The 20,281-nt window shown below is 34.0% G+C and overlaps 1 protein-coding gene across 1 annotated transcript; it reads left to right on the top strand.

Annotated features, from left to right (window-relative positions):
- Nucleotides 1-8,138: 8,138 nt before the first annotated feature.
- Nucleotides 8,139-15,177, top strand: LOC120326345 (vitamin D 25-hydroxylase-like). Its single transcript, XM_039392620.2, has 9 exons — nucleotides 8,139-8,457; nucleotides 9,025-9,170; nucleotides 9,493-9,589; nucleotides 10,255-10,364; nucleotides 10,948-11,069; nucleotides 12,031-12,152; nucleotides 12,252-12,396; nucleotides 13,036-13,199; nucleotides 14,182-15,177. Exons 1-9 carry the CDS (start codon nucleotides 8,197-8,199, stop codon nucleotides 14,497-14,499), a joined length of 1,485 nt encoding a protein of 494 aa, XP_039248554.2. The 5' UTR covers nucleotides 8,139-8,196; the 3' UTR covers nucleotides 14,500-15,177.
- Nucleotides 15,178-20,281: the final 5,104 nt, after the last annotated feature.

The following is a 20,281-nucleotide window of genomic DNA, read 5'->3' on the forward strand; positions in this document are numbered from 1 at the left end:
GTTGTACTAGTCACTACATGCAAAACCAATTGAGAGCAAAGTGGAGCTAGTGTGCTAATATTCGAATACATATGTCTGTAATTTTGCTCACTATTTTTATTTGCCATAGTTCAATTCAGTAATCATATTGTACCAAGGACAAATAATTGTAGTACATAATCATAATCGTAACTTTATACCGAGGTTAGCATATTATTCCCCCTACTCCCTACCGCTTCATCCTACCTAGACAAGTTATTGTTATTTCATTACTGACCGTGTATTAGGCATTTACCAAAATTATTATGCAATCTTCCTCCGCACCCCTCCTGTCAAACTGAAATCTTTCTCGCGAAGATCAATAATAAAAAGTATCAGTATTATTTGGGGTTTCAAAATTTCCTTACCTTACGTTAATCATGATAACTGGCGCTTGCTTTATTTTCTTTTTGTAAGATTAGCACCGATGCGGATGCCATGAACAAGAATACCGCTCCAGACGTAGCGATAATAATGATCGCCGCTGTTTTAACCGAGATCATTTCATCATCAGCTGCGTCATCAGTGTCGTCGCTATGGTGATGATGGCTATGTGTGGACTGGGACTCGCCCATTTCGTACTCCATGTGATATTGCAGTGAATTTAGGAGATTCTTTAGATTTCTCACTACTGGATTTGCCAGTTGAGCTGATGTTTCATCACTGGTTTCAAAAAGACGCATATTTAGATGATAAAATTATGGACTTTCATGACTGAGACTCGTGTTCCTATCTGCTACGTTTTATTGAGTTATGTGTTTATGGCTAGTATGTACAGAAACGTTAGAAAATACAATTCGTAATGAAGGCGTGACACAACCTATTTGGACAACTTCAATCTAGTAAAAAATGTCAGCAAAAAAAATAGTTAGTTACAAGATTAGGATTTGTTCATATTTAAAGTAAAAGCTTCCAATGATTACTTGTTACTTGTACTGAGGAATATGCCACATCATGCTTCAGATATCTGCTATTGTGGACACTCCTTGCTCATGAAGTATCGGTTACCGATAGCATAATTGAAAGTCTAAAAATAACAACAGAGCAAAACTTAATTGTATGAACTCGAAAATCGCACAACGGTACAGGTACAGAAAAACCTTAAATTATCAAATTTCATGAAAAGATCGGAAGAAAGGCGTGACGAAGCGTTTGATTGCGACAGAGTAAAAAAGAAAAAAATGAAAATTTTAAGTCGATTGAACATTCGATTAAAACAAAAGCGATTTTCTAAACAACCATGTTGCATTACGCATACCATTCTCTCCTTTAGCCCTGTTGGACAGGAAGTGTATATATGAATAATTTGTGATTTTTTTGCTGTTATTGTTTTCCTTATACAAAAAGTACAATAGAAGAACTAAGAGTTAACTCGATGAACTTAACACTGTTGGCATTTCAGTTTGAAATTAATTTTTAAATTGAAGGTGCGTGTAGTTTACCCGGGGTGTTTTGAAAATGCTTTGAAAGTCACGAACGATAAATTATTTCTTGACTTATCGATCGACACTTTCCCGGAGTTTTGTTTTGAAAAACGCCTCATAAAAAACTTAAGTTTTTATTTTTGAGAGGATGAAAGGTTTATAATATATAAGTGTGAATTTTTATGAATTTTTTGACCCCTCTTTTCTACCAAAGAAGTCCTACTTGCAATGTCAACATCTAATGTTTAAACCAATCTGCTGTCGTTTCCGAATACTTTCGATGGTTATGTGCAAGAAGATTGCTGACTGCTCAACGTCGTAATGCAGTTCTATGGGTTGCAATTTAGAAATACTTCTAAAAGCTATTTCCATAAATCGTCATAACTTATCTTTTGTTAAAGACCTCTGGAATATAAACCACAAAATAGTAACCAATGGATATTTTATTCATTCAGTGTCGCATTTTCGATATTTCATTCTTCATTCTATCATGCGCACAAGTAGGAAATAAATTATTGAAAACTAATATTCATTTAACAATAATATTATATTTCTGTATTTCAAGTCGTTCAGAACATTTGGGCAGTTCATTATAACCCAAAATATTGCGAAAACCCGAGAGAATTTCGACCAGAGAGACATTGTCTAGGAGAATAACTTGCATAAATGGATCTTTATATATTTTTAACGGGGATAATACAAAAGTTAAAAGTGTTTCGCACCCTGGCAAGTCCCTTCCTTCATTCAATGACGGCGTGTTCTGCATGGTTATATACGAGCCACCCAGTTTGATGTCGTTTTATTTTGTGATTGAGAAAAATCACCTATATATAATTGTAAGCAATAACAGACAAACAGACAAACAGACAAACAGACAAACAGACAAACAGACAAACAGACAAACAGACAAACAGACAAACGGACAAACGGACGAACGGACGAACGGACGAACGGACGAACGGACGAACGGACGAACGGACGAACGGACGAACGGACGGACGGACGAACGGACGAACGGACGAACGGACGAACGGACGAACGGACGAACGGACGAACGGACGAACGGACGAACGGACGAACGGACGAACGGACGAACGGACGAACGGACGAACTGACGAACGGACGAACGGACGAACGGACGAATCGGACGAACGGACGAAAAGCCCAGGACAGTCAGTACCTTATGGAAAACGAAAATGTTAGTTTAAGATGAGTTGTACTAGTCACTACATGCAAAACCAATTGAGAGCAAAGTGGAGCTAGTGTGCTAATATTCGAATACATATGTCTGTAATTTTGCTCACTATTTTTATTTGCCATAGTTCAATTCAGTAATCATATTGTACCAAGGACAAATAATTGTAGTACATAATCATAATCGTAACTTTATACCGAGGTTAGCATATTATTCCCCCTACTCCCTACCGCTTCATCCTACCTAGACAAGTTATTGTTATTTCATTACTGACCGTGTATTAGGCATTTACCAAAATTATTATGCAATCTTCCTCCGCACCCCTCCTGTCAAACTGAAATCTTTCTCGCGAAGATCAATAATAAAAAGTATCAGTATTATTTGGGGTTTCAAAATTTCCTTACCTTACGTTAATCATGATAACTGGCGCTTGCTTTATTTTCTTTTTGTAAGATTAGCACCGATGCGGATTAAAACTGCCATGAACAAGAATACCGCTCCAGACGTAGCGATAATAATGATCGCCGCTGTTTTAACCGAGATCATTTCATCATCAGCTGCGTCATCAGTGTCGTCGCTATGGTGATGATGGCTATGAGTGGACTGGGATTCGCCCATTTCGTACTCCATGTGATATTGCAGTGAATTTAGGAGATTCTTTAGATTTCTCACTACTGGATTTGCCAGTTGAGCTGATGTTTCATCACTGGTTTCAAAAAGACGCATATTTAGATGATAAAATTATGGACTTTCATGACCGAGACTCGTGTTCCTATCTGCTACGTTTTATTGAGTTATGTGTTTATGGCTAGTATGTACAGAAACGTTAGAAAATACAATTCGTAATGAAGGCGTGACACAACCTATTTGGACAACTTCAATCTAGTAAAAAATGTCAGCAAAAAAAATAGTTAGTTACAAGATTAGGATTTGTTCATATTTAAAGTAAAAGCTTCCAATGATTACTTGTTACTTGTACTGAGGAATATGCCACATCATGCTTCAGATATCTTCTATTGTGAACACTCCTTGCTCATGAAGTATCGGTTACCGATAGCATAATTGAAAGTCTAAAAATAACAACAGAGCAAAACTTAATTGTATGAACTCGAAAATCGCACAACGGTACAGGTACAGAAAAACCTTAAATTATCAAATTTCATGAAAAGATCGGAAGAAAGGCGTGACGAAGCGTTTGATTGCGACAGAGTAAAAAAGAAAAAAATGAAAATTTTAAGTCGATTGAACATTCGATTAAAACAAAAGCGATTTTCTAAACAACCATGTTGCATTACGAATACCATTCTCTCCTTTAGCCCTGTTGGACAGGAAGTGTATATATGAATAATTTGTAATTTTTTTGCTGTTATTGTTTTCCTTATACAAAAAGTACAATAGAAGAACTAAGAGTTAACTCGATGAACTTAACACTGTTGGCATTTCAGTTTGAAATTAATTTTTAAATTGAAGGTGCGTGTAGTTTACCCGGGGTGTTTTGAAAATGCTTTGAAAGTCACGAACGATAAATTATTTCTTGACTTATCGATCGACACTTTCCCGGAGTTTTGTTTTGAAAAACGCCTCATAAAAAACTTAAGTTTTTATTTTTGAGAGGATGAAAGGTTTATAATATATAAGTGTGAATTTTTATGAATTTTTTGACCCCTCTTTTCTACCAAAGAAGTCCTACTTGCAATGTCAACATCTAATGTTTAAACCAATCTGCTGTCGTTTCCGAATACTTTCGATGGTTATGTGCAAGAAGATTGCTGACTGCTCAACGTCGTAATGCCGTTCTATGGGTTGCAATTTAGAAATACTTCTAAAAGCTATTTCCATAAATCGTCATAACTTATCTTTTGTTAAAGACCTCTGGAATATAAACCACAAAATAGTAACCAATGGATATTTTATTCATTCAGTGTCGCATTTTCGATATTTCATTCTTCATTCTATCATGCGCACAAGTAGGAAATAAATTATTGAAAACTAATATTCATTTAACAATAATATTATATTTCTGTATTTCAAGTCGTTCAGAACATTTGGGCAGTTCATTATAACCCAAAATATTGCGAAAACCCGAGAGAATTTCGACCAGAGAGACATTGTCTAGGAGAATAACTTGCATAAATGGATCTTTATATATTTTTAACGGGGATAATACAAAAGTTAAAAGTGTTTCGCACCCTGGCAAGTCCCTTCCTTCATTCAATGACGGCGTGTTCTGCATGGTTATATACGAGCCACCCAGTTTGATGTCGTTTTATTTTGTGATTGAGAAAAATCACCTATATATAATTGTAAGCAATAACATATAAACAGACAAACAGACAAACAGACAAACAGACAAACAGACAAACGGACAAACGGACGAACGGACGAACGGACGAACGGACGAACGGACGAACGGACGAACGGACGAACGGACGAACGGACGAACGGACGAACGGACGAACGGACGAACGGACGAACGGACGAACGGACGAACGGACGAACGGACGAACGGACGAACGGACGAACGGACGAACGGACGAACGGACGAACGGACGAACGGACGAACGGACGAACGGACGAACGGACGAACGGACAAACGGACAAACGGTCAAACGGACAAACGGACAAACGGACAAACGGACAAACGGACAAACAGACAAACAAATACCTATCAACATACTTACCGATTAAAATTGATAAGTAATGATTTAAATATTACAATACAAAATGTCCTTGTACTTAGGAGATCAGCAAATAAAACATATTATTTTTAAAAAATGTACTTTTAACGATATCACTTGACAGAAAATAATTTTCTGTGTAAAAATAAACTTTTACGGGGACTAAAAAAAATTTGTAAAATCAACTTCTATTTATTCGTTTCATTCTTTCTTTTGTAACGCTACCAACAAGACGAAATCGTTTAGCAATTACGACATAATATCCAAACATAATTTTTTTTTTAATTTATGAATAATTAGGAATCAACTTTCATATAAGAATTTTATAAATTGCCGATAAGAAACTATTTTTATGCTTTGTATCGTTATCAAGTAATTTTCTCAGAAAACAAATATCAATGACATAAAAAATGATAACGATGTATAATATTTGTTGTTGAAGTACATGTCATAATTCTTAATTAACAGAAAATTTTTAATAAAACAATATTTCATTTCGTCTCATCACATGGTGTAATAAAATAGGTATGCAATGCCAAACTTGAGTGATCACGCTCTCTCCATAGTATCGACAAAGGTATTAGTGAAAGTTTGTAATATTATTCAAGGATTTGCACGTCTTTTGCAAGAGACAAACTCGAAACAACAGCGTAAATCACCTTTACTATCATTTTAAAATTTTTGGGGTCGGAAAAAAGAACGATTGTATTTTATTTTACTTTTCGCGATTTTTAATTCAGAAAATGCTCCGTACATGAAATCACTGATGGTAATAGGAAGTTGCTGTAATTTGAGAAGACATTCCGGTTTAACCACAGATCTTCGTTTTTGGCGAGGGCACCAAAACCATCAAACAAACTGATATGTGGCATTTAGTAAAGAAGTTAAACAAATTGCGGCAATCATATTTTTGCAGCGTCCGAATAAACATTGGTAACCGCAGACGAGACGAATTTTTTGACAAAACGTGTTCAACATATATATGTCATTACTTACGTAAGCAAAGTCTACGCGCCAATAAAATGTAAACGATATATATTATGCTTAAGTTGCAAACTTAAAATAAATATTGTTTGTCAAACAGATGTCGCAATACAGTAAAAATGGCAACTAAGATATGCTTTTCTAAAATGTTTCGATATAAAGAGGCGATACTTCAATGTATAGACACGAAGGTCCATCGTATGTCTAAGACAGTGCAATTGGAGTCAGACTTAGGAGTGATCGTATGTGATAATTTCATCGTTTTCGTCGGAGCCGAGGTCAAATTTTTCAAATTTACCGATTCAGAATTAAAATTTTAAAATTCTTGACATTGCATTATGATCCAGCATTTCAAAGTTTTAATAGTAATAAAGTACACATTTCTAAACAGATGAACACATCATTGAAATTAAAGAGGGCGTTTTATTACCGAAATTTCAATTTTTTGAGAAGTCGCTGAAGTCGTGGTAAAAATTCCTATTGAACTGAAGTCGTGACTAAAATTGGAGTCAAATAAATTTCAATTTGGATTAAAAATTTAAATCGTATATATATATTCTTTTTGTCAATGAAAATCACAAAATACTTACGCTTTATACAAAAACACCTGGTCAAAGGCACGATACATTTTTGATAAACTAAAACACAGACATATGAAGATTGTAAAGAATAAGACTTCTATTTTATTTGTTGCTTATGAAACAAACTATGTATCTACTAGACTAATTTTAATTCCTTGCTGTAATTTTGTAAAAAAAATTATGAAAATGTAAATTTACAAACCGAGACGATGCGTTTAGCGGGCCAAATGTGGGTCGGTTTAATTAAGTCAGTCCTAAACAGACTGAAAATCAGCAATAGCACTGAAAATGTATAGTTCTAAGAGTAAATAAAATATCAAGCTTCATCACACTATAATCCCGAAAAAGAAATTGGCCAGTAGCCCAGGAATGAAGCACCGTAATCCCTCAATTTTATCATCGCCCTTACGCTAGGTGAGGTAAAAACATATGTAATATGTAACTCGGAATGTATGAATGTACAAGCTTGCTAGTGGGAGAAGGTTAACCTCATTTATTGGTTAAATTTGATGTTCTCTTTGTACATGATTGACGTAGAAAATCTGCAAATGTGCAAAGTTGCCAAAACGTCGAATGGTTGCAATGCCATGTTGTTGTGATTTTGAATTTGAGTAAGCGTATTCAGGTGAATAAGTAACATAATCTATGGGACCGTCTTCTATATAAAATGTGACATTTTTCCAGCAAACCCCAGTTTGCTATGACCATAAACTAGAATTCATAGAGCTCTCGAAAGACTAAATGCTGGGGGAAATAATGGATAGCATAGAATTCTCCTATTCATCCGGGGTGAGAGAGAAAACCCCATGAGACAGCTTATTGCTATGAAGTACCACGGCATTTCGTCCAGTGCATCCAGTTATTCGTCTCCGAAATATGTACATTATTTTATATATCCAACAGTGTCATATTAATCAACCCATTTGGTAAATGCGGACTGTGGACTGTGAAATTGCATAATATCATAAAAGTATTTGCCATAATGTATACCTTCTTACATAAATATGGCACTGATGTGGCAAACAAATTTTTATACAATATTTTCAGGCTTCCAGTCTTAACTATGCGTTGTATGAAAAACCACTAAAATGTGAAGAAGCGATGCTCCTTACGAAAGGATAGAAGAATCCATTTGAATTGAAATCGACGTACAAATTTATTTCCTTTATTGTTTACATATCGTCTAACATTGTAGCTGTTTGTGAAAAACATTTTTCTAAGCGACATTGCATTAAAATACCCTTTTATTTGCAGAATTTTATTATTTCAAGCTCGTGTAAAAGTAAACTTGTTGATATTGTTGAGAGCCTTACAACATGACTGCTTTCGAATATATCGACTATCCAACGGCTTTCTCTGGTGTGGCAGCTTTTATGCTATGCTGCTACTTACAGAAAAGACCAAAGAATTTTCCACCGGGTCCTCATGGTCTACCTCTTGTCGGGTATATTCCGTTTTTTGGAAAAAATCCTGCAGAGACTTTAAGACAAATGAAAGTGAAATATGGATCTGTTATGTCTGTTCCATTTGGACGTGAAAATTGGGTAGTTTTGAACGACTTTGACGTCATTCATGAGGTGAGAAAACGTTTAATGATTGATTCAAGATATGTTATAATTGAAGAGCATATTACGGTGTAAAAGAATTATCATTGAAATATAATAAATTTTAATTTATATAATCGTTTTATGAACGATCTCATCAATTGTCTAATAATAGTCCTTCAAAATATAATCCACCAAGGTATTCAGACCAGCAAACCCCCAAAATGCAATCTGCGGCGCAATGCTTCATACTTTCATCACGAAGATTAAATCGACGCGTAATTTGTGATTTGAGCAGCCTATACCGAATCTCAAAGTCATATTTCGATTTTCTTTTATTTGATTTGCTTACTGAATGTTTATTCAAAAAGGAAACTCATGACACTTGTAAAATAGTCTAGAATCTAGATAGATATAAACTTTTGTGCAAATCGTTCAAGATTACTTACACTTTTGGATACAATATACACAAACAGAAAGTCATGGCTTGATTAAATTTTCTTCCCTTTTGCGAATAATTAAAAAAATCATGTTTTTTTTCGGGTCACCCTGCTGACTTGAAATAATTCTATTCTTCTGTGACATGTTACATTTGTTCAGGCACTGGTAAAGCAGGGTGAGAAGTTTTCTGGACGACCTCATAACATTGCATACGAGCTTATATCAAAAGGTGGAGGTTTCCTGAATTTGGATTACGGCCCAATATGGAAAGCTTTACACAAATTTGGCGGGGTTACTTTAAGAGGGTAAGTACCCAGAAGCAATGAATTAATAATATTATTATTCTCATGTATAAATTAATTTTTGAATTCCCATGCTTCAGTACTTAAATATAGTAGCAGTCACTAGAAGAGTATGACTCTTTGGTTTGCTAATTCATTTCTGTGCGATATTTCAACCCAAAATAGCATTTTTTTGATAATATGGCTTACCTTCAGTTTAGCCCTTAGATCTGTTTGAATATCCCGGAAATCAGCTAAAATATTACACGCACATATGGCTCAATGGCAGTTTATTTGAATATTTATCCTTTGCTATAATTTTACTGACATAATTTTTTTATAACAGGGCTGGAGTTGGCAAAAAAGAAATGGAGGAAAATATTGTCGAAGAAACAAAGTTTTTGATAGAAACGTTGGCAACACAGAATGGACAGGCATTTCAAGTAAGGTTTTATGCTATTAACCCTAGTTACAGGGTGACAGTTTAAAAGTGTGTTTTTCTCGAAGAACCCCTGTGCAATAGTTGTTTGAAATTGTTATTAACTATGAATATATATGATAGAAACAATGCTTGGTGAATTAAAATGTTTTAAAGTTAAAGTGTAAGACATTTACTAATAGTGGCAAACCTAATAGGTAATGTCATAAAACAAAATCCATATTATTTGAAACATATTTAAGCAGGACGAAAGTATTTATTCAAGGTGTCATAGATTACGGAATTTTTGTGTACGACCACACACAACCAAACATCCGAGTTTACATCCTATGTGTTTTTGACGAAACAATGTTAGTCGCATTATGAATTTTATTTTTTTTGATAGGCCAAAATGCAAACGTCGAGGCATTTAATACTTGAGCAGTCATTCATATCTAACGATATTTATTTGGGCTAGCTGATGGAAAACACAACACATTTTGTAAAAGTAACAGTACTGTATTTTGCAAATATATTTTTGGTTTTCCTATTTAATTGAAAGTATCAAATTTTTTTTTCGATCTTAGGCACTTCTCAATTAGGAATATTAATCACACAATACAGCCTTGTAAATAAATGCATTATACTATTTTACATATTGATTGATTTGGTCTTTCTTATTTCTTTCAGATGAAATTGACCTCGGCTGTTTCGAATATTATTAGTCGTATAATATTGGGTTCAAGATCTGACTACAACGACGAAATGATGAAACAAATAATTGAAATATTGAGAAAAAAGTAATATTTATTTTAAATACAAGAGTGCAATGATCAAATATTATGGCACGACATATGCTTAATAGTATCTAGGGATTGATTAAAGATGGAATAAGTAGACCAGATTTCAAAAATAGACAAGGCAGGAATTTAATGAAAATTACGGGTTTGATTTGTTAATGATTGAAAATAAACCTGGCGTGACAGCTCGTATATTGGTTACGAGCTTCTTGTCAGCATTCTGTTCTGTATGAAAAATTACATCATTTGTCTAACAGAAATAGATCTTTCGGATATTATGACAATACTTGTTCATATCGAGAGTATGGTAAAGTAAATAAAAGTGAAATTATAATAAAAATAACTCCATTCAATGAAAAAGGTATATGTCGATTTTTACCGTTACAAAACAAAGCTGAATATCAAATAATGGAGATGAATATTAGATTGATATGTAAAACCTAAATTACTCCAATTTAAAACTGCAAGCTACACACCTGAAATTCTGGAATATAAAGTAAAGTCAAAAATGAGAAGATACCAGATAAAGGTGATCAATTTTACATCAATTTTGACTCCTTTAATCTTTTTTCAAAATTCACAGCTTTGCAGACACGCCCCATGCGCGTAAGATGGGTACGCTTTCATTGGCTCCTATATTAAGGTTTATCCCTCCATTCCGCAATATTGCAAAGGATACGGCTGATGATGCGGACTTCTTGATTGGTGAGAATTATAGCATTTATTTGTCTATAGTTTAAAAATTATTTTGGCTTATATAGTATAGTGGCAACGTATGCTAATGTGTATCTATTCGATTGGATTAATACTTTTTCAGGCGATCTTGTGTAGAGAAGCAATACTTTCCAGGAAAAAAAATTCACAATTTTGAAAGATATTACGATAGGGTGGAAAAAGTTATAAACAATAAATTTGCAGATAATTTAAATGAAATTTTTTAAACATTTAATATCTTTTGGAAAAGTTATTTTTGAACGATTATTCCCCTATTTGCTCTGATTATAAGTTTACAGAAATTTTGAACTAGAAATTTGAAAATAAGACTAAATATTTCTTTAAAAAAATCTTTTTTTTTATTTCTTTCATTATAAGAGATCTATTCATGTCATTGGCTCCAAGCAATGACCTGTAAAGGAATCACTGATATCAAACGACATGTAATTACTAAACCTTTCTCCAGAAAAATAGATACTACAAAGGATTTAAATTTTGATGCGTTTATTATGTAAAATCAATATCTAACAATACCTAATGCAAAATGAATAAAAGTTTAATATAAAAAACTTTGAATTTTTTTGATGAAAAAACAATTGACCTAAGTATTTTCAGTCCCCCAATGGGTCGAGTAACACTGAAATGATACCATCCAAGTGATGTTGGAAATATCTGAACAGAGATATGGAATCTGCAATAACAACATATAGACAAATCTAACGCTTCAGCACTAGGCTAAAAATATGGCCCAACTCTAACCTGATACACATACTGCGTTCCGGTTTTCGCGTTCATGGATCACCTGAAATTAGGGCCTAACTCTAACCTGGTCCACATAATGAGTTTCAATTTCCGCCATCTTGGTTCACATACGTCGGGAGTACTACCGTATCTATTATATATTTGATAATAATAATTCTTAAATTGACATGTATCTTGAATTTGTTCCTAGAATACATACGTGATATTATCAACGAACACGAAGCGAAACTTGACGAGCTGGACATCCGAGACGTCACTGATGCGTTTCTCATTGAGATTAAAAAAAGTCATAAAGATGACAGTGCTTTTAATGTGAGCTTTTTAATATGTTGAGAAATCCTTCCACCTTCCATATATTTTATTCGAGTACATTCGATTTGTATTATATTTTTTCTTCAAATTTATTTGCAGAAAGACCAACTCATCTATTTTGTTCGAGATCTGTTCAACGCCGGAACAACAACTACAAGCAGCACATTGACATGGGCTTTGTTAGCTTTTGCGCATTATCCCAAGTATCAAGAAAAAATTGCGGAAGAAATTCTGGAAACTTTGGGTAAGAGTTTAAATTTTGCAGTGTTTTAATACAGGCTTCTGCTTTACTTAAAATAATGTTTAAAAAACTGAGTTTTTACACACATGTTAGAATAGATCACATTTTGATTTTGAGAAAAGAAATTGAAATAAAAAAATCAAACCTAATGTAAACTTAATCAGGTTTCTTTCAAAATTGCAAAAAACTTGATTTAACCAATTTGTTAATAGATTTGGTCTTATTAGATCAAAATAGGAGTATTTCGGAAAAAATGTACCTGAATTTAAGTTTTGATAAAAATGTAATTGGGTCGAAACACAAAATTACGAATATGGAATTGGTGCAATTTAGCAAGTTAATTATTTACATGAAAATGGATAAATAGTTTTATGACTTATACTCATTAAATAAAAAGTAAATTAAACTAAATAAATTAAATTTTAATCTTAAAACATATAGCATGATTATTCCGATTAACAACGTGATTTAGAATTTATAAACTCGTATATACTAAATAACTACATTAATCTGCAAATTCCGAACTGTAACGAAATTTTGAAGTTTCTTTCCCTTTTTTGCTGTTTACGTTCAGACATTTGACATACTTTTAAAAATACAGCAATTTTACCTTCGTTTTTATTTTGTTGTGCTATTTTGCAGGCGAGGACGGAGTTACATCAATGAAACATCGAAATGAAATGCCATTTACTTGTGCTTTCATACAAGAACTAATGAGACATAGATTGTTGGCCCCATTGAGCTTGCTTCACAAGACCACCGAAGAAGCGACTCTGAATGGATACACTATTCCGAAAGACACAAACGTAAGTTTGCTAATGAATAGAATTAGTTATTCCTGTATTCAAAATTGCATGATTTTCAGCTTAAACCAGACATGCAGTTACTATATAGTTGTACTACAAAAAGGGGCGATGCAGACTCCACAAAGGGATCGTGTTCGAGTCCTAGTTTTCTATTGATATAAAACATGTTTTGACTGGATACACGCTCATAATTGCACGTAGTCATCATAATTAGAATAGCTGCATTAATTAGAATCTTTCAATTAACGTGCCCACTAGGGATTTTCAGTTTTTTTGCGACGCGATGACGTCGTGTTTGAAGCGTTGAAATTAACTTTTTTTCCATAGCAGATTATTTATCACCGTTGGAAATTCTTTACCCTCTTACCTCACACTGAATGTAATAATCAATGAATCGTTAGATATCAGTTTCCGTTCAAACGAAAGTGCTGGTTATTGAAAATTGTAATCACATGCAATCATTTGTGCCACACCTTTTATTTAAAAGCAAGATTGCATTTCAAAACCGTTTGTTTATTTGTTGAAGACTATGTTCAGCTTTATAATTCAACTTCCGCCAAACGCAACTTCAAATGTAACTTTAAAACATATTCAGCCATTGACGTATGCGAATAAAAGCCAAATAAACTCTGTATAGGCGTACATTATATGTGCAGTGCATAAATTCCATGAATAGTATCGAAAGTTCAACAAACCATAAGAAAATTTGCTTACAATAGTTTCGAATTCACACACCGAATTATCAGTTTATCATTGTGCAAATAACTGATCACCTGATCTAACATGAGCAAAATTAATTTGTCAGTATTGGAAAGAATATCTGCGGTCTTACAATCGTTGTAGTTAATTAAATTTACGTTTGTGTTGGAGCAGGCATTTGGCCTCATCAAATGTGCGAAACATCTAATACCAAATAATTTTGACGACATTAAGCATAATATATAAATATCAATATTGATGCTTTATTCAAATATTTTTTCAGGTCGCTCCAAATCTTTGGGCAGTTCATTTTGACCCGGAACACTTCAAAAACCCGGAAGAATTTCAACCTGAGAGATTTCTCGACCGTGACGGAAAATTCATCAAATCAAATCACGTGATCCCGTTTTCAATCGGTCCTCGACACTGCATTGGCGAACAACTTGCAAGGATGGAAATCTTCATTTTTCTGACCGGAATCATACAAAAGCTTAAAGTGGTGCCCAATCAAGAAAAACCGCTACCATCTTTTTTTAGTGGTGGGTGCGACATTATATCATACGAACCCCCAACGTTTGATGTTATTTTCGAACACCGTTAAATGTTTTTTTTTTTTTTAATTTCTTTAATACAGGTCAAGTTTACATCGTTATTTTATGAACAAATTTCTTAATCTCCTGAAAAAAGCGGATATCATCACGATGAAAGTTAATAGTTATATTTTTTGTTAATTTGTTTTGATAGAAAATAACCCTTTGATACATTATAGTTTGGAAAAATTTTGCCAATATATATAAAAAACTGAAACATCACATAGAGTCGCATAACTTAAACTTGACCTCATATTTGCAATAATTTAAACGCATTCAGTGTGTAAAATTAAAAAGATCATAAGTGATAATTAGTTGTAATATCATTTGCCAATAATACTCATATATAATTCATAAAGATGCCTCATTTATGTGGCTAACGATTTTCGGCAGTAGCAACTTTGTTGTAATGTTTTTTTTGTTTTGATGCAAACTCGTTCAAATTCTCGCAAGAAAAATTTTCAATGAATCACAATGTTATGTTGTTATCACGAAGCCACAATTAAACAAAAATAAACAATTTTTCATTCATATTCCGTTATTTGTGGCATTTGGCTTCATATTGCTTGATTTTAGTTTAACAGCCTTGATTATAAATAATGTTTTATTACAATTTTATGTGTGTATATATATATTACATCATAATAATTGTATTCGTTGTTTGCCAAATATATATAAATATTAAAATAGACATATGATTGTTCATCAAATTAGAGGTAGCTATAGTACGCGTCTTTGTTTTGAATTGGCACTAGACGGGCACTTGCTTAACGTATGTAGGCGAGAATTTCAGATTTTGCGATACTAAACTTGAAAGGAAAAAAGCTGAGGGTAGTGTTACCCCAAGAAAGAACCGATGATTTTGTTAGGCTTGTGGGATGTTTTCACAATCGTTGTTGTGAAAAAAAATCGCCTTTCTCGCTTTCACATTTTACTAGTCGGCGGTTATTAGTATAGTTTCCCAACTTGTTATAGAAATTTGTTCATTCTAATTAGGGACCCTGCCCTAGTTATTAGTTAGATGACAACAAATTTTGAACTACCATAAGTTGCGCTGTCAAAGACTGTTACTAGCTGTGGGAACCACATTTAGGAAGTCTCATCAGCCAAAGTTTTCTAAGTTGTCCAATTTCCACGTTCTTACTAAAATTCTTTAAATTCTGCTCTATACAAGCTCTATACGAAGTTTAGCAAAATTTGAAATAGAAAGGACACCATAATAAAAACAGATAAAACTAATAAAACTTGTTATCCAGGGAATCCTTCCTCCTATGATCTACTTTACGTCATACGCACTTTTCTGGCACGGTGGATCGTCATTATATAAACATTTATTTTTGTTTTTTAAATATTTGAATTTTTCAATAAAACAAAAATTGCACATAACTCAATGTAATTTATGCATAGATAGATGTAAATAAAAAGGTAGTATAATTTCAAATATTTTAAATGTTGTAATTGATTTAAAAACTTTTGCATAGATGAATCGGCTTTACAAATTTATTCCTTTTAATGAGAAGGCGTAGTCAGTCGTGATGAAAATATACGTTTTTTTGAAGATGTGTTTGAGGTAGTCCAACAAAAGCAAAACTACGGAAACCAACACCTTACCCATCTCCATTACGAGAATGATCTTTTTTCTTATCACATTTAATAATACACAAATTGATTTAACACGGTATGAATGATATGAATATATAGATCATTTGTCGTTTTACGTGATAGGTGGGCGTTCAGCGTATTTTAGAGATGTGTCTTTAGCAAGCCCAGGACCGTCAGTACCTTATGGAAAATGAAAATGTTAGTAAAAACTGAGTTGTGCTAGTCACTACATGCAAAACTAATTGAGAGATTAGCATATTATTCCTCCTACTGCCTACTTCTTTACCCTACTTAGACAATTTATTGTTATTTTATTACTGACCGCGGGTTAGGCATTTATCAAAATAATTATGCAATCTTCCCCAAAATCTCCCTCGCAAAGATCAATAATAAAACAAGAATACCGCTCCAGACGTAGCGATAATAATGTTCGCCGCTGTTTTAACCGAGATCATTTCATTATCAGCTGCGTCATAAGTGTCGTCGCTATGGTGATGATGGCTATGAGGGGACTGGGACTTGCCCATTTCGTACTCCATGTGATATTGCAGTGAATTTAGGAGATTCTTTAGATTTCTCACTACTGGATTTGCCAGTTGAGCTGATGTTTCATCACTGGTTTCGAAAAGACGCATATCTAGATGATAAAATTATAGACTTTCATGACCGAGACTCGTGTTCCTATCTGCTACGTTTTATTGAGTTATGTGTTTATGGCTAGTATGTACAGAAACGTTAGAGAATACAATTCGTAATGAAGGTGTGACACAACCTATTTGGACAACTCTCAATCTAGTAAAAAATGTCAGCAAAAAAAATAGTTAGTTACAAGATTAGAATTTGTTCATATTTAAAGTAAAAGCTTCCAATGATTACTTGCTACTTGTACTGAGGAATATGCCACATCATGCTTCAGATATCTTCTATTGTGGTCACTCCTTACTCATGAAGTATCGGTTACCGATAGCATAATTGAAAGTCTAAAAATAACAACAGAGCGAAACTTAATTGTATGAACTCGAAAATCGCACAACGGTACAGGTACAGAAAAACCTTAAATTATCAAATTTCATGAAAAGATCGGAAGAAAGGCGTGACGAAGCGTTTGATTGCGACAGAGTTAAAAATAAAAAATAAAAATTTTAGGTCGATTGAACATTCAATTAAAACAAAAGCGTTTTTTTAAAAAACCATGTTGCATTACACATACCATTCTCTCCTTTAGCCCTGTTGGACAGGAAGTGTATATATGAATAATTTGTAATTTTTTCGCTGTTATTGTTTTCCTTGTACAAAAAGTAATGGAAGAACAAATTTTTATTTCGTCATACTTTACCGTCTCTGTCAATCACACGTTTCTGTCTCGATTTATATTTATATTTCAGTATTTCAATGGTCATCATTTAATTTTATCCAATTTCAATTTTTTATAGTACTATTTTTATTATTATTCTTTCAGTACCGTCTCAATGGAACCTCGAGATGAAATGTCCTACACTTGTGCCTCCATACAAGAACTGATGAGACATCAGATTCTGTTCCCACTAAGTGCCTTTCATAAAACGAACGAAAATGCGACACTGAATGAATAAAATATCCATTGGTTACTATTTTGTGGTTTATATTCCAGATGTCTTTAACAAAAGATAAGTTCTGACGATTTATGGAAATAGCTTTTAGAAGTATTTTTAAATTGCAACCCATAGAACTGCATTACGACGTTGAGCAGTCAGCAATCTTCTTGCACATAACCATCGAAAGTATTCGGAAACGACAGCAAATTGGTTTAAACATTAGATTTTGACATTGCAAGTGGGACTTCTTTGGTAGAAAAGAGGGGTCAAAAAATTCATAAAAATTCACACTTATATATTATAAACCTTTCATCCTCTCAAAAATAAAAACTTAAGTTTTTTATGAGGCGTTTTTCAAAACAAAACTCCGGGAAAGTGTCGATCGATAAGTCAAGAAATTCTATATCGTTCGTGACTTTCAAAGCATTTTCAAAACACCCCGGGTAAACTACACGCACCTTCAACTTAAAATTTAATTTCAAACTGAATTGCCAACAGGGTTAAGTTCGTCGAGTTAACTCTTAGTTTAACTTCATACTATCATGCGCACAAGTAGGAAATAAATTATTGAAAATTAATATTTATTTAGCAATAATATTATATTTCTGTATTTTAAGTCGTTCCGAACATTTGGGCAGTTCATTATGACCCAAAATATTGCGAAAATCCGAGAGAATTTCGAACAGACGAACAGACGAACAGACGAACAGACGAACAGACGAACAGACGAACAGACGAACAGACGAACAGAAGAACAGACGAACAGACGAACAGCCGAACAGACGAACAGACGAACAGACGAACGGACGAACGGACGAACAGACGAACAGACGAACTGACGAACTGACGAACAGACGAACAGACGAACAGACGAACAGACGAACAGACGAACAGACGAACAGACGAACAGACGAACAGACGAACAGACGAACAGACGAACAGACGAACAGACGAACAGAATCACTAACAGACAAACAGACGAACAGACGAACAGACGAACAGACGAACAGACGAACAGACGAACAGACGAACAGACGAACAGACGAACAGACGAACAGACGAACAGACGAACAGACGAACAGACGAACAGACGAACAGACGAACAGACGAACAGACGAACAGACGAACAGACGAACAGACGAACAGACGAACAGACGAACAGACGAACAGACGAACAGACGAACAGACGAACAGACGAACAGACGAACAGACGAACAGACGAACAGACGAACAGACGAACAGACGAACAGACGAACAGACGAACAGACGAACAGACGAACAGACGAACAGACGAACAGACGAACAGACGAACAGACGAACAGACGAACAGACGAACAGACGAACAGACGAACAGACGAACAGACGAACAGACGAACAGACGAACAGACGAACAGACGAACAGACGAACAGACGAACAGACGAACAGACGAACAGACGAACAGACGAACAGACGAACAGACGAACAGACGAACAGACGAACAGACGAACAGACGAACAGACGAACAGACGAACAGACGAACAGACGAACAGACGAACAGACGAACAGACGAACAGACGAACAGACGAACAGACGAACAGACGAACAGACGAACAGACGAACAGACGAACAGACGAACAGACGAACAGACGAACAGACGAACAGACAAACAGACAAACAAATACCTATCAACATACTTACCAATCAAAATTGATAAGTAATGATTTAATTATTACAATACAAAATGTCCTTGTACATAGGAAATCAGCAAATAAAACAAATTATATTTAAAAAATGTACTTTTAACGATAGCACTTGACAAAAAATAATTTTCTGTGTAAAAATGAACTTTTACGGGGACTAAAAAAAATTTGTAAAATTAACTTCCATTTATTCGTTTCATTCTTTCTTTTGTAACGCTACCAACAAGACGAAATCGTTTAGCAATTACGACAAAATATCCAAACATAATTTTTTTTTTAATTTATGAATAATTAGGAATCAACTTTCATATAAAAATTTTATAAATTGCAGATAATAACCTATTTTTATGATTTGTATCGTTATCAAGTAATTTTCTCAGAAAACAATTGACATCAATGACATAAGAAATGATAACGATGTATAATATTTGTCTTTGAAGTACATGTTATAATTCTTAATTAAAAGAAAATTTTTAATAAAACAATATTTCATTTCGTCTCATCACATGATGTAATAAAATAGGTATGCAATGCCAAACTTGAGTTATCACGCTCTCTCCATATTATCGACAAAGGTATTAGTGAAAGTTTGTAATATTATTCAACGATTTGCACGTCTTTTGCAAGAGACAAACTCGAAACAACAGCGTAAATCACCTTTACTATTATTCTAAAATTTTTGGGGTTTGGAAGAAAGAACGATTGTATTTTAATTTACTTTTCGCGATTTTCTCCGTACATGAAATCACTGATGGTAATAGGAAGTTGCTGTAATTTGAGTTGCTGTAATCTTCGTTTTTGGCGAGGGCACCAAAACCATCGAAAAAACTAATATGTGGCATTTAGTAAAGAAGTTAAACAAAATGCGGCAATAATATTTTTGCAGCGTCCGAATAAATATTGGTAACCGCAGACGAGACGGATTTTTTGACAAACC

Source organism: Styela clava, chromosome 1 (assembly GCF_964204865.1).
Source record: "Styela clava chromosome 1, kaStyClav1.hap1.2, whole genome shotgun sequence".
NCBI classification, from domain to species: Eukaryota; Metazoa; Chordata; class Ascidiacea; order Stolidobranchia; family Styelidae; genus Styela; species Styela clava.